The sequence below is a fragment of the Mustela nigripes genome, chromosome 11 (assembly GCF_022355385.1).
Source record: "Mustela nigripes isolate SB6536 chromosome 11, MUSNIG.SB6536, whole genome shotgun sequence".
NCBI lineage: Eukaryota > Metazoa > Chordata > Mammalia > Carnivora > Mustelidae > Mustela > Mustela nigripes.
In genome coordinates, this window is record NC_081567.1 from 7,488,000 (window position 1) to 7,511,404 (window position 23,405).

The 23,405-nt window shown below is 53.6% G+C and overlaps 2 protein-coding genes across 2 annotated transcripts; both read left to right on the forward strand.

Annotated features, from left to right (window-relative positions):
* Positions 1-39: 39 nt before the first annotated feature.
* Positions 40-23,171, forward strand: LOC132027281 (uncharacterized). The gene is given in 8 exon segments (XM_059416033.1): positions 40-254; positions 256-653; positions 1,620-1,629; positions 2,823-2,971; positions 3,859-4,012; positions 4,222-4,410; positions 20,843-20,858; positions 21,959-23,171. Coding segments are annotated over 8 exon segments (1,383 nt in total). The 5' UTR covers positions 40-183; the 3' UTR covers positions 22,355-23,171.
* Positions 743-4,480, forward strand: MUC3A (mucin 3A, cell surface associated). Its single transcript, XM_059414601.1, is given in 8 exon segments — positions 743-1,358; positions 1,442-1,633; positions 1,936-2,047; positions 2,161-2,222; positions 2,826-2,971; positions 3,428-3,491; positions 3,857-4,012; positions 4,222-4,480. Coding segments are annotated over 8 exon segments (1,332 nt in total). The 5' UTR covers positions 743-951; the 3' UTR covers positions 4,415-4,480.
* Positions 23,172-23,405: the final 234 nt, after the last annotated feature.

The following is a 23,405-nucleotide window of genomic DNA, read 5'->3' on the forward strand; positions in this document are numbered from 1 at the left end:
CACCTTCTCATGCCCCATACCCCTGGAAAACCACACTAATACTGGGGATGTCTGGATGCTGTCTCTCACCATGGAGATTACATCTCGTCTTGCAACCACATCATCAATCATCCCACCAATACGGCTGATTCTCTGACATTGACTACCTCTACTCCAGTCCCCACCAATACCTTCACATCAGCCATGAGGATGTGTCTGTCTTCTCCACCTTCCCCAACCACAGAATCAGTCTCCACCTTGACCACAAACCCTTTCATCCACATTGATTACTACACTGCTTAGTACCAATGCTGCATCCACCCCTGTGGTCACCACAGCCACAACTGACATCACCACTCCCACCAATATTTCAATGTCTACCTCCATCACAGCCACTCTGCCTACTCCCTCTACCCCAGAAACAGCCATGACTGTGACTACAATGTTGGTAACAACACCCACCCCCACAATACCACTCAGGACTTCTTGTGTTTCTCCAACATCATCTTTCCCTAGTCTGAGTACATCTACAAATGCACTAACTACTTCTCTTGGTACTGTTCTCTCTTATTCAATATCCACAACAATAATGTCCTCTTCTCTATCCTCCACTAGTGCAAATTCAATGCTTACTACCACCCCTAACTCTCTTTCTACATCCTCACTTCTCTCTGGTGTGGAAAAGATAGGCTCTTTTGCTACTGCTTTCCATGCTCCTTTTTCATCGGAAACTGCAAGAACTTCTTCAGCCACATCTTCTCTGAAGACCTTTGCTACTGAAACAACCATCACGCTGTTTTATTTCTTCTGCTGCCCCATGTCCAGAATCTGTATCCGTTACCATAGCACCTGCCTCTCCCACTACTTCATTTGCGGGAATGGGTCTAAGTAGTGAAGTTTCTTCTCTGCCCACCATCCCAATGTCAGTGTTTACTTCCACTGCTGAGATGGCCACCTCCTAGTTTCACCAGTATGACAACTGTGTTTCCTATACATATGGACACTTCTACTGTTCTGGAAACTCATCCTACTAACAGCATAACAGATGCTCCTAGTTCTGTCAGCACTGGGACTACCCCCAGTCACACAGTTTTGACAAGCACTCGAAGACCCACCAGTGGAAACCGGATAGGCACCAATTCTGTAACCATCCCACATATGCCTGGATTCACTAGCCTCCCACTGACCACAAAAATAAGCAGCAGCGTTCCAACTGTGATGTTGACTTCAATCAAGTTGACTTGTCCCACCCCAGCCACGATCAAGACTCCAGAAACACCAGCATTCACCTCTTAGAGTGCTATCATCCTTACATCATCCAGAACAACTTCAACCACCACTCACTTGGACCACTGTCCCAGGTTGGGCCTCCTGCTTCCCTGTTTCCTCTTCTCTCTCCTCTGATAAATTTCTCTGTCACCAAGGGCAAGCCCTATCCTGAACTTCCTTTTTTTTTTTTCTTGTGCTGTGACAATGGTGGCACCTGGATACGAGGCCTCTGCCACTTGCCCTTGGGGTTCTCTGAGCCCCACTGTGAGCTCCAGGATATCAGGAGCCAGCATGGGGGTAAAAGGGATGGCCCCAAGTGCCACTGCCTTAGCACCTTCTATAGCTCCCGTTGTGAGTTTGTGGTGGAATAGGTGAATCTGGGTGAGTTGCCAGGACCCTGCCTTCTGCACTTTCTCCTGGGAGATGCCACTGACTCTCCCTGGGTCCAGCCCCAGGGTTTGCCTGTCAGCACTCATGTCCTTTTGCCTAATTGCTCCATCCCTGCCTTCTCTCCCATGCTTTCCTTTACCCCATGTCATGCCTCCTTTCTACCATCACCCCCAGGAGGTGGTCTCCTTCCCGGTCTGGGCTGCTAGAAGCTGTATTAGCTTCTAAATGCTGCTGTAACAGATCACCATAAACTTAGCAGTTGAAATAATGCAAATGTATTGCCTTACAGTTCTGTAGACTGGAGTCTGAAGTGGGCATGGAGGTCTCTGTTGACCAGGAGTTCTCCCCAGACCTCAATGACAACACTTCCACAGCCTATAAGGATTTCAGTGACACCTTCTGGGATCAGGTGACAGGGAAAGGGAGGGAACTCAAGAGTCCTTCCCTGAAGCTGAGCTTGGGCCCCTGGGTATGCACAGGTCACAAGGTTCAGGTGACATCCCAAGGATCTCGGCATTTCAGATGCAGAAGATTTACCAAAATGGGAAGGGGTTCAAGGATGTGTAGATCCTGTCATTGAGGAAGGAGACCCTTATGGGGCTGTGGAGGCAGTGTTAGGTGGGGGCAGGGGGCACAAAGAAAAGCTGGAGAAGCCATCTTTTCCTTTTGAAATCATCAGATTTTAGAAAGAGAGAGGTGGAGGAAGGAGATAGGGGAACCAATCACTTCATGGGGGATTTTTTTTCCCCAATCATTTTCTGTGGTTATTTCTCTGTAGTAGAGATGCCACCCTCCTTTTTAAACAAGATTGGAAGGAGAGATCACATGGGACACACAGGGAGGTGCATATGAAGGCTGTGGGAAGCATGGTGTCTGGACAGTGGCTCCTGGCCTCCTGAGTGGGTCAGCATGAGTGAGGCAGAGAGCACAGGGGGGCCTGGTTTGGTAATGGCTTAATGAAAGGCAAGAGCATGTCAATCATTCCTTGTCCTGCCTTCTGGGCTGACTAAATTAGGGATGCTGGTGGCTCCTGAGAATAATATTCCTGGATTTCCAAGTCATGGCTTCTGCCTTCCTCCCAATACCAGCGCACTTGTGGTTGGTCCTGGAGGTGCCCTCCTAAAGACTTACATGCCCCAGGCCTGAGCACCCTGTAAGACCCCCAACCCTCTTGATCCCCTCAGGAGTGGCAGCATTGTGGTGAGCTACTTGGTCCCGCTGGAGTTGCCCTTTAGCCTCCAGCTGGAGAGCGAGCATGTGAAGGTGAAGACAGTGCTGAAGGAGAAGCTCCAGAATGTCAGCCATAACGGGGACAGCTGCCAGCATACCCGGAGTGAGCCAGAGCTGGAGGGAGGGGTCAGGGCCAGAGCTACTAGCTGTGATGGGAGCCTCTGGGCTCAGATGTCAGCCCTGAGGTCCTTCCAGCAAATTGGGGGCGTAGGTTTATAGCCAACTGGGTCAAGAATGGGGCTAGGGAGGGGCCTGCCAGAGACTGGGTGCTGGGGAAGACCCCTTGACAGTTCTGCTCCAAGTTTTCAGGACGGCTGAGGACCCTTGCTTATTTGGCAGGGGGTGGAGGAAGGTGGGGATGTAGGAGGTTGGGGGGTGAAGGAGGCAAGAAGAGCCTTCCCTGTGGCCCCTCCTCATCTCCCCTTAGTGACAGAGCCCTCTCTGCCCCTCCCTGGGCTTCCCCGCTCTGATCACCTGTCCCTGAGCCTTTAACCTCCCCTTGTGTTCCACCTGTGGAACACAGTTCCACACAGTTCCACCTGTGCCTGTGTCCCCTCAGCCCTGTGTTTTAAGCCTGACTCCATCAAGGCGAACAATAACACCAGGAAGGAGCTGACCGTGGAAGATAAGGATGGGCAAAGGGCTGCGTGGCCCCGGAGGCCATGACCCTCCCACCAGGAACATCTGCCTCTTGAAATTCCCTGGAAACGAGGAGGAGACCTTTCAGGGAGGTGAGTGATGTGGCCCCAGGCAGGGCTGCCCTTCCTGGCCTTTGTTAGGAGCTTCCCCTGCTGGAGGACCAGCAGGGAAGGTGGGGAGAGGGTGGGGGGTCTTGGGGGCCTGCCCTCCCCTCATCTAATCCTAGGATCTACTCCACGACACCTTGCCCTTGGAAAAGCTGTTTCCCCCATTTTCGGAGCCATTTATGACCAGGCCCCTGAGTAGAGTGGATGAGGTTCCTGTTTTTCTGCAACCCTTTACCCAACCCAGCCATCTGTCGCCACGCCACTGCCAAAGGCTATGGGGATTTCTACTTCCCCTTGGTGGAGGAGAACCGCCTTGGCTGGGTCACCCAATGCGCTTCGGGCGCCGTCGACTGTCAGCGCGTCCAGTGCCTCGTGGAAAAGAGCGGTCCTGCCGGCGGGTGAGACTCTGCGCACGCGCAGGAGAAGCCCCGCCCACAACCCGCCAGGCCTTCCCGCTGGGCGGTCCCTCGTGGCCCCGCCCACCGCGGCCCACGTCGGCCCACGTCGGCTCACGTGGGCACACGTCGGCGCACTTCGGCGTACGTCGATGCGAGCGGACCCGGGGCGGAAGGTGTGAGGGTCTGTGACTTGTGACCTCCTGCTCCAGCTGCTTCTCCACGGACACGCTCTGGCTCTCGCGCCCGCGCTGCCAGGTGGCCGTCGCTTGGAGGGCGCTGGTCGGGCGCCTGGTGGGGGGCTTAGCTCGGCTGCCGCTGCTGCTGGCGTCCCTGGGCCTCTTCGTCGTCGCGCGCTCCCGCTCGCGGAGAGATGGCCAAGCTGGAGGCCGATGGGCACCGTAGAGGTGCGGGGAAGCGCGGCAAAGGGGTCCCAGCTGGGGCGGCCGTGCTCGGACGGTGCGGTGCGTTGCCCCGACTCAGGTCCTGCGACGACAGAAATGGTTCGAGATCTGGGATGAGGACACTATGGGGACTTTTTCAAACTTGGGCTCGGAGGACGACCGTGGACAGGTGAGTCCTGCCTCCTGGGGAAGGGGGCGGGGGCTTTCCTGGGCACCACCGGAGCCTGGGAAGGACCCAGCGTTCTCCCTTGCCCAGGGCAGACACGTACCTTGCATACCTCGTGTGGGGAAGCTTGAGTCTCCGCTTCCGTGGGCACCTCCTGAGAAAGGTGAAGGTCCTGCGCCGGCCATTCCTGTAGGGCAGACACTGGGGCACAGGAGCCCCCATGCCAGGCCTTGCCTTCCCCACCTTTCCCTTTCCCGCCCTTCGGAATCTCTCTTTCCACCTGTTGTCTCCTCCCCTCCTCTTTTCCCCTCTCTCTCTAGTCAAGGGTGAACACGTCCAGGTGGCCTTGGAGAATGTGGACACCAGTGTTAGGGTGAGGGGGCAAAGGGGGAGAGTAAGGAACTCTCCCGAATCCAGGTCCTGATGCCCTCTCTCCACCTGCTAGGGCAGGGGGCTGGGCTAGGACCAGGAGGCAGCGACCTTCCAGCCAGCCTGGGCCGGGTGGCTGTGGGTTCTCACTCCCTCTTTGACACACACACTCTGTGGCAGGTGCATATCCAGAGACCCGAGGTTGGCCTTGCTGTGAGCCCTGCCCTTCCCCCACCAGCCTGCCCCAGACCGTGGGAAGAAACCCTCTGAACCGCATCCATTTCAGGGAATGGCTCGAGGACTTGGGCAGCTCTCTCTCCTGGTTTCCTGGAGCAAACTCAGACCACCTGCCCGACCCTCTGGGTGAAACTTCACCAGTTTCAGACACCAGTTTCAACCAATTCAAATCCAGGCTCTTGCACTGTGGGAATCTGGCCAAGTCAATAACTTCTCTGAACCCTGTACGATGAGTAGAGCATACTAGTCCCGATACCTTGTGTGGTTGCTGTGAAACCCAGACACTGTCTGTCAGACCTCTGTCCCCGTGCACCTTCCTGTGTCAGCCTTTGTGCTTATGTGGTCTCTCGCAGATCCCCGTCTCTACTTCCTTTGGGGGGTCTCGGACCTCAGTCCCTGGTCTCCTGTGCTCATCCTGACACCCATTCCCCACCTGCCCTGTAACCATTCTCCTACCTGCTCCTTATGTAACTCCTTGCTGCATTCTTGCTCCCACTATTAAATCTCCCCCCATAAGCAGTGTCTTTTTTTTTTTTAAGATTTTATTTATTTATTTGACAGACAGAGATCACAAGTAGGCAGAGAGGCAGGCAGAGAGAGAGGAGGAAGCAGGCTCCCTGCTGAGCAGAGAACCCGATGTCGGGCTCGATCCCAGGACTCCAGGATCATGACCTGAGCCGAAGGCAGAGGCTTTAACCCACTGAGCCACCCAGGCGCCCCCATAAGGAGCTTTTTTTTTTTTTTTTAAAAAAGATTTTATTTATTTATTTGACAGAGAGAAATCACAAGTAGACGGAGAGGCAGGCAGAGAGAGGGGAGGAAGCAGGCTCCCTGCTGAGCAGAGAGCCCGATGCGGGACTCGATCCCAGGACCCTGAGATCATGACCTGAGCCGAAGGCAGTGGCTCAACCCACTGAGCCACCCAGGCGCCCTATAAGGAGCTTCTTAAATCACTTCCCACCCCAGCACCCAGCCCCAAGTCTCCCCCAGTTTGTCCCCTCCCCCATCCTTATAATCTCAGCCCTAAATCCCTACCACCTGCCCCATCCCTGGGCCCCCATCTTTTTTTTTTTTTTTAAAGATTTTATTCATTCATTTGACAGAGGTCACAAGTAGGCAGAGAGGCAGGCAGAGAGAGGGGAGGAAGCAGGCTCCCTGCTGAGCAGAGAGCCCAACGCAGGGCTTGATCCCAGGACCCTGAGATCATGACCGGAGCTGAAGGCAGAGGCCTCAACCCACTGAGCCACACAGGCACCCCTGGGCTCCCGTCTTAAATCCTCCCTCCTCCCTCCACACCCCATTCCCAGCCAGGTATTGATGTCCTCTGCCTCTTAAATCCCCCAACTGGTGCTTCCTAGGCCCTGGTCCCCACATTGTTGGGTTCCACTCCTTCCTCTCCATCCCAAAGGCCCAGGCTTCCGGTGTTCCGGGGCCCCACGCAGGAGCAGAAGCAGGGTGGGGTGGAGAAGCTCCCTCAGCCCTTTGTCCTCATTGTCTCTCCCCGGCCCGCTACTGCCTCACCTTCCCCACAAACTTCCCCACTGAGCCCCTTTCCTCTCTGGCCGCACCCCCACCCCCGCAGTAACCTCAGAGGCCAGAAGTCCCCAGCCTTCCTCCTCCGGTTCTCCCTACATTTATTGTAGGAGACGTTGCTTCTCTTCATCTCATGGCATCTCTGCCTGGAGAACAGGGGCTTCCAGAGGGTGTGTGGGAGGGCCTGGGAGCACCGCTGTGTCCCAGCAGGGAAGGAAGGGGTCTGTGGGAAGCCCACAGGGCCATGACTGTCCTCCTAGAGACTGGGGCCGTTTTGTTACGGAGCGAGTGGTGGCAGGGAAACCCCTGGTCAGCAGCAAGCCTGGGGGAAGGCACTGGCAATTTGCGAGGGGCCAGCTCGAGGTAGCTGAGGTGGAGGGAAGGCTGGGAGAAAGAGGGGTCTTTCAGGGGTGGGGGTGCAGGGTCCTTCACTCAGCCCGGCCTGTGGCTGGCTGCTCCCTCTAGGACTGTCCCCCCTCCCTTCGTTGTTACCCGCTCCCTGGCATTTTCTGGGCCCCCGTCCCTTGCTAACCACCACCCACTCTCACGTCTCCAGCCTCCTGTCCCCTCCCTCTTGTCCCGCTGCACCCATGGCTCTGGCTTCCGTTGGGGGGACCCTGGCTGTGCGCAGTCAGCTTTAGTGGAGTTAGAGGGGAGGGTTGACGGGCTGCCCTTTGGCCAGCTCCCGGTGGTGACCACACACATCCACGCAGCCCCATCACCGCACCCCTCACCCAAGGCACATGTCTCTGGGGTCCTTTATATAGCCGAGCCCTTCCCGGGAGCTCTCATTTCTGGGTCCCTCCTGACGAGGGGAGACCCGACAGCCAGTGTCCTATCTGAAGATGCCAGTGGTCTGGGTCTCCTGACACTGGGTCTCTGGCTCTGGGCACCTGCTACAGTGACTCAGGGTGAGTGGGGCCGGGGCGGACCCTCTCTGGAGGTCCCTTGTGTCCCAGCCTCAGGCAGGGCTCCTTCTTCTATTCCCCCACTCCCTTTGCAGGGGAGGGGGCTGTCAAGGAGCTGGACACCTCATTCTGACTTTGGGGGTGCCTGGAGATGTGTGGGAGCAGGGCAAGGGGTATGGCGTGTGGTTGTGCCGTTGATGGCTTACACGAAGCCCCTGGCCCAGAGCTGAGAGGGGCTGGTGTCCCCCAGCTCCCACTCTCCAGCCTTCTCCTTGGAGGAGCAGGGACTCTTTCCTCACCTAGATGGTGGCCTCTGCCTGCCTTCCCCCTGGAGGGACAGTCCTGAGGGCTGGATCTGCTCAGAAGGCCCGTCTTTCCACACCTCACAGGCGCACCGTAAGGGCTATCAGCCCTGGCCTGGGGAGGAAAGGACCGGGCATCCAGCAGCTTTGTTCTCGCATGGGGAGAGCTCAGGGGTGCCTGGGGAAACCCTCTGGTTAGTAACAGCTGAAAGGCTGAGGGGGAGACGCAGCCTCTTGTTGAACCTGTCACGGCCATTTCTCTGGGAAGCAACCAGTTACAAGCTGATTTCCTGTGGGTTCCCTCACTCAGAGCTGACTTTGTCATCCCCAGCGCTGGAGACCAGGAAAAACCGGAGGGAAGGTGTGGGCAGGACAGTCACTGGAGTGAGGGGTGCTAGGGGAGTGAGACCAAGGTCCCCGGTAGAAGAGGGGACCCTTGAAGGCCCCATAGGGTCGTGGGGGAGGGGGGTTGAGGGGGCAGGAGGGTGGGGAAGGGAGTTTTGGTGCCCTGCAGGGCGGCAGTGAGATGACCCACGCAGGGAGTTCTGAGACCCCAGTCATGAAGGCGGGTCCTCAGGTGCCACCTGAGCCCACCATCTTGCCCTCACGTACCTCCTTCTTCTCTACCCAGACACGTTCAAGGCCCAGCAGCGCAGCCTGGGAGGGGCTGATGGGAAAGGGTGAGGGGCTATGGGGGAACTATGTGGACTTAGGGCATGAAGAAAGAAATTCTAGATAATTTAGCTTTAAGGTCAAATACAGAGACCAGGAAGCTGTGGCTGGGTTCAGCCTTGGGGGGGGTCCAGCCTGTCCCTGTCCCCAGGCAGACTCCGGGCCCCTCTCTGGTCAGGCTGTCACGGGAGAGGGAAGGGGGTTGGTGATGATGGGGATGAAGGGCCCCACTGACAGCCAAGTGTTGGCACCGTGCGCCTTGCTGTGAGGTAGACAGAACCGCCAGTACAAGCATGGAGTTTCTGGGTGCAACAGTCCTGCAGGCCTGGGGCTTGGGGGTGGATGTGAATAGGGCACAGGCTTGAATTCTCCATTCTCCATGTGCTACAGGGGCCACAAAGACCAGACACTGCTGTGGGTCAACACAAGGACTGGGGCCTGTGTCCTGTTTTGTGTGCATGAAGTTCTAAAGAGTTCATGGGTGGGGAGGGGGAGGGGAGCTTCTCAGGATGGCAGGGCGACAGGGTAGCAGTGTCTGCCCCGGAGGGGCTGGTCCAGGGGCCCGAGGGTTCAGAGCTCTGGGGCTGAGCAAGGGGGAGGCGGAAGTGGAAAAGGCTCCAGCGCAAAATCAAGAAGAGTGTGGTGAAGACGAGAGTGATTTGTTCACAATAGACAAAGGGACAACCTTTGAAACTTGCAGAGTATAAATTTAGAGCAATTAAAAGGAAGTGCTGTTTTACACGGAAAGTAATAAACTTACTCATTCAGCAAACACGGCAGGCCTGACTCCTCCTGGGCAGGTGTTTGGTACTCTGGATGAAGAATGCTGAATAAATCAGTTGATAGTCAAGTTTACTGTGTGGAACCATGGGAACAGTACAGGAAGTACTAGAACCCAAGTGGGTGTTGGAGCTCTGAGAGGGGCCAATGATGGAGGAGAGAAGGCGGGGCCTCAGAGTCTGCTTCAGCCCCCCCCCCCCATCTTGCCTTTTGGGGAGGACGCAGGGAGAGGTGGTGGCATTGCAGTTTGGTGGCTGTTGAGGAGTTGGGCCAGAAGGAAGTATTTCATTTCTTTTTTTTTAAGATTTTATTTATTTATTTGACAGAGAGAAATTACAAGTACACCGAGAGGCAGGCAGAGAGAGAGAGAGAAGGAAGCAGGCTCCCTGCTGAGCAGAGAGCCCGATGCGGGACTCGATCCCAGGACCCTGAGATCATGACCTGAGCCGAAGGCAGCGGCTTAACCCACTGAGCCACCCAGACCCCATGAAGTATTTCATTTCTTTTCTTTTCCTTTCTTTTTCTCTTCTTTCCTTCTTTCTTTTATTTTTAAAAAATATTTCATGTATATATTTGACAGAGAGAGAGCATAAGCAAGGGGAACAACAGGGAGCCCCAGTACGGGGCTCGAGCCTAGGATCCTGGGATCATGACCTGAGCTGGAGGCAGATGCCTAACAGCCTGAGCCACCCAGACACCCTAGAAGGAAGTATTAATAGATACTCAATGGCCTTAGATCAATTCTGAACCGAAAAAGTCGTATATAACTATGGAGAGAATTGGAATATTGGTAGGTATGTGCAGCGGGGAAAGGGAGAGAGCCTGGCGTCAGCTCTGTGGCCACTCTCCCAGGTAGAAATGGCCTTACAGAAATGGAGACAGGCCCACACCACTGAGCTCTTGTGTGGCAGGGCTGAAAGTGCACCGGGGCCTGGGGGGCCGAAGCACATCCCAGTGGCCCCCACACTGCTTCTCTTACAGAATATTCTAGAGTGAGCAGTGTGGTCATGGCAAGCATCATTGGTCCCCATTTTCCAGGGAGAAATGGAACACACTAGATCCTTCGGTTGTGCGATGACTTGGAGGCGCTCTTGGGCCCCACTGACACCCCAGCATTCTGGGCCTTTCCCAGGGACCCCACTGACTGAGTTCACCACAAGCACAAATGTGTTTTGGAGGTGGCAGGAGGAAAGAGCCTCATCTCGCAGTGGTCGTCTTCAGACTTGCTTTCTAGAGCTTTTCCCCAAGGATGTCACCAAGTGAAAGCCTTGTCCAGCAAACTGGCTGCCTCACTCCAATTTAGATTTTAGAAAAAATCTAAATACACGTTTTGTGAAGAAGCAGTAAAAACCATCAACAGGGCAGGAAAGTAGGGAATTTGGCTTGTTAGGCAGGAGAGCCTCTGTCTTTGATGATGAGTACGTGGCTATAACATAGGCAAATACAGTTGACCCTTGAACAACAGAGGGGTTAGGGGCGCTGACCTCCGTGCTGTCGAAAATCTGCATATAACTCTTGATTTCCCCAAAACATATCTACCCGTAGCCTTACTGTTGACCGGAAGGAAGTCTTACCAAGAACATAAACAGTCGATTGACACATATTTTGGCTGTCATCTGTATTATACAAAAACGTAAGCCAGAGAAAGCACGGTGTGGTTAAGAAAAATCATAAGAGAAGATACATTTACAGTGCTGTCCTGAAAAAAAATATGCATGCAAGCGGACCCGCACAATTTAAACCTATGTTATTCAAGAGTCACCTTTAGATCATTTTTTTAAAAAGATTTTATTTATTTATTTGACAGAGAGAGAGCACAAGCAGGCAGAGAGGCAGGCAGAGAGAGAGAGAGAGAGAGGAGGAAGCAGGCTCCCTGCTGAGCAGAGAGCCCGATGTGGGGCTCAATCCCAGGACCCTGAGATCATGACCTGAGCCGAAGGCAGCGGCTCAACCCACTGAGCCACCCAGGCTCCCCTAGATCATTTTTCTTGAGCATTTTGACGGCGAGGGTTTGGGGAATCCTAGCTTGGGAATCATTAGCCGTGAGTGATTTTCCCTGCATTTTCTAAGGCTTGGGCTACATCTAACCTTTGGCTTTTGTGGCTTGTATGTTTTACACATTAGAACACGGATACATTTTTGTTGAGAAACATTGAGAAAGTATAGGCAAACAAAAAGAAGAAAATTTCACTTAATCTTACTGGTCAGAGAAACACTGAAAATTTTTCTCATTTCTGAATACATATTTAGATTTATTCTGTGGGCAATGTATTTTTTTTATTAACATATAGTGTATTCTTTGCCCCAGGGGTGCAGGTCTGTGAATCATCAGTCTTACACATTCCACCGCACTCACCAGAACACATACCCTCCCCAGTGTCCATCACCCAGTCACCCTAACCCTACCCTGCCACTCCCTGGCAACCCTCAGTTTGTTTCCTGAGATTAAGAGTTTCTTATAATTTGTTTCCCTCCCTGGTCCCATCTTATTTCATTATTTCCCCCTCCCTTCCCCCAAGGGACACCCCCCCCCCGCCCTGACTCTCAAATTCCTTATATCAGAGAGAGTGTATGATAATTGTCTTCCTCTGATTGACTTACTTCGCTTAGCATAATATCCTCTAGTTCCGTCCATGTCCTTGCACATGGCAAGATTTGGGTTTTTTTTTGATGGCTGCATAGTGGGGGCAATGTATTTTTTAAGGAAGATTTATTTATTTATTTTAGAGAGAGAAAGAGAATGCTTGAGCCGGGGAGGGGTGGTGGTGGTCAGGGCAGAGGGAGAGAATCTCAAGCTGACTCCCCACTGAGCGTAGAGCCTGACTCAGGTCTTGGGCCCCTGAGGTCATGATCTGAGCCAAAGTCAGATGCCTAACGGACTGAGCCACCCACGTGCCCCTGCTTAGTTTATGTTCAGTATTCCGTTCTATGGAGGATCATAGTCCTAAGTCTTTTAATCAGTTTCTTATTCTTCTATTCTTGGCCACCTTTAGCCTATTTTTCGTTATAATAAATAATGACATAATAAACATTCTTGTATAAAAGCTTAAAAAAAAGTCTGCCACAGGTTGCTTTATTTTAGAATCAGTGTCTAGAAATGAGATCATTGAGAATGGTACGCGTCTGCCCATGGTCCCTGGCGCGTGTTTTCAAATTCTCCTTTGGAAATCTGATACCAGGTGCAGTCCGTGGGCATCCTGTGCAAATGCCCCCAGCCAGCTGCTGCTATCATCATCATTTATTATTGGGGGGGGGTGCAGTTTGGTAGGTAAAGATCAGTAGCATCTTGCTTTGTTTTGAATTTCTTTGCTTACTGGTGAAGGTTATTTACTTCTCTTACAGGCTTGTTGACCATTTGGGTTTCTTTCCTTGGAGAATGGCTGTGCTTTTCTTTTAAAAGCTCAGCTTCTCAAGACACAGTGAAGCAAATTAAAAAAAAAAAAAAAATCCCTGAAGACTGATTAGAGACATCATCACAAAAAACTACATTTATAAGCTAGGATTTGTTATATGCAAATATTTTCTGCCTCTTCTTTTGTTCTGTTTAAAACAGAACACTTGTCTCTCTACCCTCTTGGATTCTAGCCTACCAGCTGGTTGAACTTGGAGAGGGAGTTTACCCTGGGAACTCCAGGGTGTGTGTGAGACAGAAACAGTAACGCCTGCCTTGCAGGGTAACATTGAAACATTAGGAAAGAGTCTGGGGGACTTTTCACTACTCATTCACTCATTTGCTTCAGAAGTGCCCCCTGAGCACCTGCTCTGGGTTTCCGAGGTCGTGGAGACTCTGCTCTGAGTGGGGGAGGGGGCTGTTGGGATTGTGTGGGCTGTCCCCACAGAGCCCCTGGGTTACAGTTGTGATAAGGCTCGTATGGGACGCTGATAGGTGGCCAGTCAGTGCCAGCCGTCCCCACCCCTGTTCATTCGTTGTGATTCAGTTAGACACACGACCATAAACTGCCTTTTCGTGTCCGCTCGTTGTTTGACTTGTCAAAATAAACAGTCTACTTTTGTGAGTTTAAAAGTCCAATAAAATTTATAATGCCTAAATCCACAAAACCGTTTTTTTAAAGAGGGGGGGAACGGCAGCTCAGATATTACTTCCTGGCTGTTCCCTCCCTCCCCACACCGCCCTCTGGGGTTGCTCCCACGTCCCGCCATGTGGACCTCGACCACCCCCACCTTGCCCTGGAGGGGCCGGGAGTCCCAGCAAGGGCAGAGGGCCGAGTGGTCAGCCATCCCAGGGCCCGGTATGGTCTCAGCAGTTACAAGGACAGGGGTGGGGCAGAGCTGAGAAGTGGCTCTCCCATGGGCACATGAAGGTAGGGAGGCTGAGGACTGTGGTCACCCCATACACAGAGGGCTTCAGAGAGGTGAGTGGAGGAGGCACCCTCTGAGACCAGGAGGGCAGAATGGCCCACCACTCAAGGGAAAGGTGAAAAAAAAAAGAGTAGGCAGCTCTGAGGTCCTATAGCCAGGCCTGGCTTTACTCTGAGCCCTGCCACCCTGTGCTTCGTGTCGACCAGAGCCCCTGAGCGCTGCCTCCCTCTGATCCTCCTCATACCCATGACTCAGGGATGCTCCCCGCCTCGGCAGCCTCCCCAGCTCAGCCTCTCTACTCCCACCATGCCCCATCAGACAAAACCGAATTCAGAGGCAAGACGATTGGATGAAGCAAACGTGTTTACTGACTTAAAAAAATCAGCCAAGCGATCTTTTCCGTCTTTCTCATTAATGTAGAATTCCCAAAAGTCTTAGGGGTTTTTACACCTTTGACCTGAACTCATTGATCTGTGACTTGGTAGTGCTGTTCCTTAAGTGTTCCGACAGTGGTCTGCCAAACCAGAGATCTGGAACTGTTGGTGTGAATGATCTGCCTTGGCTCATTGTCCACTCCCTGTTTACCCTGGTTTCCAGTCCTTGTCCAACTCCTGGTCTCTCCCTGGGACTGTCTGTCAGGACCTTATGAAAAGGGAAGCGTCTGGAATGACAGAGGGTGACTCTGCTCTGAAGGCCTCCGTGGTACTTTCTGGCAGTGGCAAAGGTCCATCCTCATGAGAGCTGAGGAAGAGGCGGCTCCAGGCCTCTTTGGGGAGGGTTGGGGTCCTGGCAGGAGGGACAAGAAGCCGTGTGCCCTGCCCTTTCAAGGAAGTCCCCTTGTGCGATCCTGTAGAATTCCTAGTACTCCCTACCTTTACAGCACTGTTGTCACAAAGATTCTTTTCATCTTTGATCTTCATCTCATCGGCTGAAAAGAGGAGCCAGGATTAAAGTCCCACCTTACATAGGAGAATAGAGTCCTACACATGCAACCCCATGTTCTAAGTGGCGAGGGGATGACAGGAGGAGACCTCCAGGTGCAGGGCACCGTCCCAGCACTCTTCCCCTCCGACAGCTGTAGACTGTAGAGTTGGCTCTGGGGCCGAGGAGTAGGAGGAGCTCACTTGGGCCGCAGGATGGTGGCCGGGTAGAGGTGGTGGTGGGGCTAGCTCTCCAGTAAGTGTGTCTGGAGAGAAACGCAGGTGGCGAATTATCCACGGAAATGTCCCTTAGCTCCCCTGGGCCTCCTGGCTCTGTGAGAACTGCTAGGCCAGAGTGTGTGTGGGCATCGTCTCCCACCTGAGAGATGGCAAAGAGACTCTTGTCGGACTGAGTAACAGCCAGATGACTCAAGGTGACTGTGTGGCCTGCAAATCACAGAATGTGGGGAACAAAAGTCCATGCGTCATTTGCGTGAGTGCAAATGTCCTTTCAGATTTATGCCAGAGTGCCCAAGTAAATAAATACGTCCCAGAGTGCTAAGGGAGGATGGGGCAGGCAGTTTGGGGCGGCATCCCTGTGTTTCTGAGCGGCCATATGGATTTGTCAGCATCTGTAACCTTACAACCAACGATCCAAGTCATAAATCTCAGGCCACATCCAGAACCTTATCTAGCGACAAAGTAGTATATTCCAGAAGGGACAGAAGGCTAGATCGTTGCCCTCTAGACAAACTAGAGCGTTGCTGGAAAATTGTCCAAATACAGAGTTTCCTCTGATATTTCCAGTACCTCTGAAGGGAGAAGTTGTGCTCTAATATCGTAGGTTGACCAGCTATCCAGGACAGATTGTCACTAAATTCAGTGACAGATTCACAGACCACAGCATCATGTCTGATTTTATTCATTCATTTATTTATATTTTTTAAAAATTTTTATTTATTTATATTTTTAAAAGATTTTTATTTATTATTTGACAGAGAGAGACAGTGAGAGAGGGAACACAAGCAGGAGGAGTGGGAGAGAGAAGCAGGCTCCCCACTGAGCCGGGAGCCCAATGTGGGGCTCGATCCCAGGACTCCGGGACCATGACCCGAGCCGAAGGCAGCTGCTTAATGACTGAGCCACCCAGGCGCCCCAAGTGTCTGATTTTTTTTTTTTAAACCCACAGGGTCCTGTGCAACGACCTCTACCAACTATGCGTCCACATTGACTTCCAGTGACCCCTCAACCCATTCAGCCACATCTCCTTCTGTGGATCCCACTGTCCCCACTGACGGTGCAGTGTCACCAGATTCTACAGTCTCTGTTCATTCTACAAGTTCTTCTAATTCCTTGAGCCCTGCTGGATTTCCTACCACAACCATCAACACTGGTCACAGCATGACAGCTTTTACTGAACTGACCTCTGTCTTCGCAACCAGTCCTGAATTGTCCAAATCAGCCTTTACCTCCCCTCCCTGGGAAGACAGAAGTGCGTTCCATTCAAGGCCTGGCCATCCACCTACCCCCCTTGCAGACTCAGGCCTCACAGAAGGACCCACTGTGTGTGCAGGCACCAAGCCTACAATCCCCTCAGACAGCGCCCTGAGCACAGGGGGTGGGATGCCCACTTCCTCATTAGGGCCCCTGGACTCTGCCCACCCGCAGTGATCACGGGCAGATGACCCCATCTTTGTCTCAGGACGGGACCTCAGGAGTTTCCCCACTGACATTTCCTATGCACCGTTCCCATAGCACAGACAAGGCAGGTCCGGCTTCCCCGACAAGCCCCGGTGAAATCTACACGCTCACCACATATGGGGAACAGACGGCCACACCTCTCACAGAGGCGATAACCACCTCTACCACCATCTCTGATTTCACCCGTTTCATCTGAGCCTTCCCACATGGCAGACCTAGAGAGTTCTGCAGCCGCATTGAGGCCTGGAGACTTCTGTACCTGCCCCGTTGGTTCTGGACCAACTATGATCACTTGGAAATCCACAGACCACAGCCCCATCTCTGATTCCCTTCAGTCCCTGGACTCAGCGGTAACCGCTTGCTTATACCAGGGATGACGGAAGTCCCGGGTCTCCATCAGGTCCCACAGAACCTGTAGCCACCTCTCCAGGGTCGGGACCATCAGCCTCCCCCAGCGCTATGGAGTCCTCATGCATCTCAGAGTCACCCGAATACACAGTGTCTTCCTATACTCCCGGTTCTCCAAGTCCCTTACGCTAGGATGGATTTCCCACTACTTCCCTGACCACGGGACGCAGCGCCACAGCTTTCACGGATTTGCTCTCTGTCTCCCCAACTGTGTGTGATTAGGTCCCCAACGACTGTTACTTCTGGAACCTCCCATACCGAGGATGACGGAAGTGCTGGGCCCCCTTCAAGTACTGGCCTACTGTCTGCTGACCTCTCTGTCTCGGCACAGACAACCAAGGGCCTCTTGGGGGGATCCAGTGCTTATCTGGGCACCCCTCATTCATCAGATCCTACAGTTATGTCAGATGGCACCGTTAGCGGAGGAGATGGAATTTCTGCTCCCATGTCAGGGACCGCTGACTCCTGGAGTTCCCCGGCCAATGGCTGATGAACAGCCGCGTCCTTTGCTGCAAGGTCCACTCTCCACGGTGCCCCCTCAGCATCATCCTCACCAAGGTTCACCACCCAGTCCTCCCATGGCACAGATGGTGCGAGTCCTGCCTCCGCATTGAGCCCCCGTGAGCTCTCTACCCCCATGCTGGTCCCCCGCCAAGCGGACTCAACTCTCACGGGGAGGTGACCTTCCTTGCCACCGTGCCAGCATCATCTGAGCCCCCAGGGTCATCCCTACTTTCGCATGCCACAGGCACTGGGAGCTCTGCGGCTCCGTGGAGCCCCGGGGAGGCATCCCGCAGCCCATCTGTCTCAGGAACAACGGCCGCTGGTATCACCCAGAAACCCACAGACCACAGCACCGTCTCTGATTCCTCTACACCCACAGACTCACCTGTAGCCACCGTTACCGAAGAGGATAGCAGTTCCGTGTCCACATCACGGTCTGTTGAACCTTTTGCCACTTCCGGTGATGACCACACAACCTTTGCTCCAGGATCCACCTCGAACACAGTAATCTCACCAGCGTCCACAGCAACATCTTTCCACCCTTCCTGCAGCCCAGACAAGACTAGTCCTGGGTTCCCATCAAGCCCTAGTGACCTCTCACACCCAAGTCTACCCTTGGGACTAGCCATACTGATTCTCACAGAGGAGTCAGTTGTGTATACCGTGTTTCTGACTTGTCCAAACCTCCTGTTTCTCCTGAAACTTCCTTTATCAAATTTGAAGGACGTTCTCCATCCTTTTCAGGTTCTGGCCACCTTTTTACCACCATAGATGCCTCACAACATACATCCTTAAGTCTAAGTGATGGGGCTTCTGTCTGGCACCGCCGATATGCCCGTATCGACAGTGATTTTGGACAAGACTTTCCAAAGAGATCGTGGGTTCTGCTTCTCCTTCAAGTTCAGGTGAAACTTTCCCCACTACGGGTGGATAGCAGGAAACACCCACATCCTTCACTATGGAATCAACTGTCTCCCCAGTCAGATGCATCAAATCCAACAGTCCCCAGATGCCTTCTATACCACTCGTAATGCAAGTCCTTCCTCGCAGCTGGTCCTGGCATGTTAACTTCCCCCACTCTGGTCTCGTACGGAGACTGTTGTGAGTATATGGGGGAAAGGTCAGATTTATAGACTGTGGGAAGCCCCCCTCTCTCTGCTGTCTTGTCTTCTCCAGTCTTAAATGAGTATCAGTACCTAGCTGGCCCCCGGCCTGTTCCTTTAGTCATTCATTTATCCTTTGAACAAGCTTGTACTGAAAGCCTGCCCTGTGCTAGGTGCAGGGTACACCGTGGTCCAGGTCTCCATGGAGCAAAGAGTGGCAGAACACAGCAATATGGCTGTGCGATATGGTGAGAGTTGATGGTAAGAGACACACAGGGTCCCGGGGGAGAGGTTGAATGCAAGCTGGGCGAGGTAGGGGGAAATCTTTCTGGAAGAAATGACAACTAAGCTGAGGTTTGATTCCTGATGGGGAATAAGCGAGGTGGAGGGAATTGACGGGGAGCCTAGAGGTGCGAGAGAGGAGGCTGGATTCCAGGGACATACAGAACAGCTGGCAGCTTGAGGTCATGCTGGGAGAGGAGGTAGAAAGATGACCCGTACCAAGTCACTCAGTCTTTAAACCTCAGTAGTTTGGCTCCCTGGGAAAGTGTCTGATTTGCACTTGAGACGGCTCAGTCTGGCTACAGGACTGGGAGTGGGCGGACAGGGGCTGGAGACTATAGTGACCTGGACCAGAGGGGCGACAGTGCAGAAGAAAAGTAGTCCAGTGTAAAAGGTCTTTAGAAAGCAAGACCAACGATCCTAGGGATTTGATGGGTGTTTGGAGAGAAGGAGGAATGACACCAGATTTCTGGGCCACTGGGGTGTGGAGTGCCCTTTGCTGTTACAAGGGAGGTTAAGAAGGTGGGGGATGGGAGAGAAGATTTAGGTGGGGGGTGTGGTTTCAAGTGCCCAGGGCCCGGCCACACTGAATGGTCGAGGAACGCAGCGACGTGTGGTAGAACGTGTAACAGACAGTGTCTGCGGCAGACACTGGTGCTGGTTTCCCTGGACGGAAGATGCTGGAAGCCCTGGGAGTAGACCAGATGGCTTGGGAATGGTCATAGCACAGGGGCAAACATTTCCCAGGAAAGACTCATGGGAGGCCCCAGCATCTAGGGGACAGGGAGGAGAAGCAGAGCCCCCAAAGGAGAGTGGCAAGAAGTAGAAGCGTGGCAGGAGAGCCTGAAGGGTGTCTTGTCCCAGCAGGGAAAGCGGGAGATCCAACCTGTTAAGGACCCATGGGGCTCCGTGGCTCAGCGTCCTCTACCCCACTGTCACCCCCTGCCCAGTACCCGTGGCACAAGGTTTTGGTTGTTTTTGTCCTTCTGTGTCTTGTTCCTGACTTCTCTGTCACAATGGCTGTGACTGGTGTTGCACCTTATCTTAAGATCTCTCAGTGCTCCGTTGGTTGTCTAACAAGGAGCTTCTGGGTTGGAATGTTATATTTCTCTCTCTCTCTCTTTTTAGATTTTATTTATTTGACACAGAGAGAGAGAGATCCCAAGTAGGCAGAGAGAGAGCAGGAAGCAGGAAGCAGGCTCCCTGCTGAGCAGAGAGCCCGATGCGGGACTCGATCCCAGGACCCTGAGATCATGACCTGAGCCGAAGGCAGCGGCTTAACCCACTGAGCCACCCAGGTGTCCCTGGAATATTATATTTCTAAAACGACCTCATGTTTCTTCATTTCTAAAAGCATGCTCATTTGGTCTTCAAAATATAATCCAACAGCCTCTATTTAAAAAATTTTAACTTAAAAATTTTTCTTGAAGATTTTATTTATTTATTTGACAGAGATCACAAGTAGGCAGAGAGACAGGCAGAGAGAGAGAGAGAGAGGGGGAAGCAGGCTTCCTGCTGAGCAGAGAGCCTGATGCGGGACTCGGTCCCAGGACCCCAAGACCATGACCTGAGCCCAAGGCAGACGCTTAACCCACTGAGCCACCCAGGCGCCCCTAAAATATTTTTTATTGTGGTAAAATACCTGTAACATTTGCCATTAACCATTGGATGAATCATTTTAAGTGTACAGTTCTGTAGCATTAAGTACATTCCCACTGTTCTGCAATCACACCATCACAGTCCATCTCCAGAACCTTCTCATCTTCCCAAACCGAAGCTCTGTACCCTTTAGACAATAGCTCTCAAGCCCCCCCCCCCCTCAACCCACCTGGACAACTCCCATTCCACATTGTGTCTCTGTGCGCTGTGTATTTGGACTCATGTAAATACTCAATACAGTATTTGTCCGTTTGTGACTGGCTTATTTCACTTAGCACGGTGTCCTCAAGGTTCATCCACATCGTAGTACGTGTCAAAATTTGCTGCTTTTGTAAGACGGAATAGCGTTGCACTGTACCGTGTACCACATTTGGTGCATCCATTCATCCATCCATGGACACTCACGTCATTTGCTTCCGCGTTTTAGCGGTCTCGAAGCATCATGAAGGAACATGGGTGTACAGCGATGTCTCCAGATCCCTGCTGTCTGTCCTTTTGGGTGGATTCCAACAGGTGGAATTGCTGGGTCATAGGGTAATTCTATCTTTAATTTTGGGGGGAGCAGCGTACTGTCTTCCACAGTGGCTCTGCCCTTTGCCATTCCCACAGCGCCCAAGGGTTCAGTCTTGCCACGTCTTCACCCAGAAGACTTCCATTTTTATAAATGAACTTCCCCCAGTGGCATTTACTGCGATCACTGGTATTTTGGAACGTTCGGATCATTTGACCCTGCAGCTTCCCTCTAGGATGTTAACTGGTGGAGGGAAGAGTTTCGAGTCTGTCCTGCCTCTGGGTCACACAGCTCTGGGTCACACCCCTCTTGCTTTGTGGGCCCCACTTTCTGGGAGGGTGGGTGACCGATGCATCACTGGGTCCTCGTTCTAGCCTCACTAAAGTCATAAAGGTCAAGATTATGAATGAGGGCGCCTGGGTGGCTCAGTGGGTTAAGCCGCTGCCTTCGGCTCAGGTCATGATCCCAGGGTCCTGGGATCGAGCCCCGCATCGGGCTCTCTGCTCAGCAGGGAGCCTGCTTCCTCCTCTCTCACTGCCTACTCGTGATTTCTGTCTGTCAAATAAATAAATCAAATCTTAAGAAAAAAAAAAAAGATTATGAATGAGACCAAAAGGCTCTCTGGTGATTCTGAAGCGGGCAGAGGCGGGCCCGCCCCAGGACCCCTTGATGGTGGCGGGGAAAGGATGGGAGGGGTCCCAGAGGGAGGTCTCAGCCTCTCCCTGCCCTGCATCTCTCCCCTTTTCTGGAACTCCAGAGGCCTCCCTGTAGGGATCCGGAAGCCAGGCCTGGGTGCCTTCTCCAGCCTGCAGTGGGCGCAGCAGCTGTTCCCAGTCTCGGCCTCAAGTGATCCCCTAGAGCCCCGGTCCAAGCCTGCTTACAGACCCGGCCGCATCTAGGGATGGGCCGAGCCCTGGCGGGGCAGAGGCCAGTGTCTGTTTCGTGTTTTCCACCATGCTCGGCGTCACCTCTGTGCCATGACGAGGAGGCCACCACCATCCTGAGCAAGACAGGGCAGGGCTTTGATCTGCAGGGTAAGCGGCTCCGAGGAGTGCTGGGCGTTGGGGGGGCAGAGTGTGGGCGTCGCATGGGGGCTGGGGGCGCTTCAACCAGCCCGATGCTTGCTCCCCACCCTTCCCCCACATCCCAGAGCCGGGCTCTCAGAAGGAGATCATGCCCAGTTCTACTATGTGGACGAACTGGACGGGAAGCTGGTCTGGGCCACCGCAGGGACGAAGGTGCGACGGACCTGTCATGAGGGTGAATGCCAGCTGCCACCGCGTGGCCCCCGCTGCCTGTGAGTGTCCAGCCCCTCGGAGGCCCCCACCCTCTCCGGTGGTAGGGCGGCACTCTCCACCGCAGTCGTGGAGCAGGGGTGAGGAGGGGGAGGCAGAGGGGGTCAGGCTTCCTCCCCCACTGTCCGTCTTTCTCCCCCCGGCCGTCCCTTCACCCCTCCGCCCCCACCGCGATAAGCACGTGCAGCTTACAGACGTGGGCATCCTAGGACTGAGCGAGCCGCTTCCCGAGACAGTTCTAGTTCCCCGGTTTCCAGATCTGTATCTGTAGATCTGTCTCTGCTTCCTTTTCCTCTCGATACCCTAGCACAGTGCTAGGGCATAGCACCTCTAGCTATAGCTGGGCACGAAGTTCAGGAGGTGCTAGCCAGAGCTTAGATGGGTGGACGTCGAGGGTCTGGGACGAGGCATCCAACGCTGACTCTGAAGCCTGCTCTGTAGTAAGGGGACCCCCACCCCTCGCTGCCCCTTAAGTGCTGGGGAGCCTCCCTGCCTGGGTCCCTCCTAACTGGTGCCTGCCCTGGAAGGGAGAGCCAGTTTCCTATGCTTTGGCATTCATTTTTTTCTTTTGGGAGACTTTTGGGTATAAGGGACGCTAGTGGACTGGCTTGCTCTCATGTGTGTCCCCAGATGCCCGGCCTCAGGCACGCACTGGTACTGGGGAGAGACTTGTGCCTTGAGTATCAGCAAGAGCCTGGTGTCCGGGAGTGTGGGGGCTGTGGGAGCACGGCTGGTGGTCACGGTGGCGGTCCTCACCGTCTTCCTGTGCTGGTCCCAGAGAAGACTGCACAGGTGAGCTTCTGGGGCCAGGCCCAGGGATGGGGGACCACAGTTGGAACCTGCCAAGGCTCTGTCCCTTTCAGCTCCGCGTTCAGGGGCCTGATGGCGACCCAACCCCACTGAGCTCTAGGAAACAGCAAAAGGCAGCCTGCTGATCGGATCTGATCTGTTCCGCAGAGAAATACCTGCAAAACCTGGGGGTCTGAGATTGGATTCTTTAACGACAGTACCTGGGGTTAACCCTTCGGCGGCCACAGCGCCCCATTGTTTCACCAGGACACCGGGGATGAGCTGTCCTGTGTCGCTGTCCCAGCTGTAAAGTGGGGGAAAATCGATGGACACAGCCCCTCTGACCGTCAGAGGGAGTGGCTCTGGCTGGGTCTGGTGCTCCCAGCTCATTGATAAGGGAACGGAGGCCCACTGAGGGAAGGGCAGGCCGGGTCATGGTGACGCTGTTTTGTTTTCTGCTGCTGCTCTGGGGACAGGCCCGTCCCTGACCTAGGGCTTGGCTGTGATAGCCCTTTCTAGAAGCCAAGGGTCAG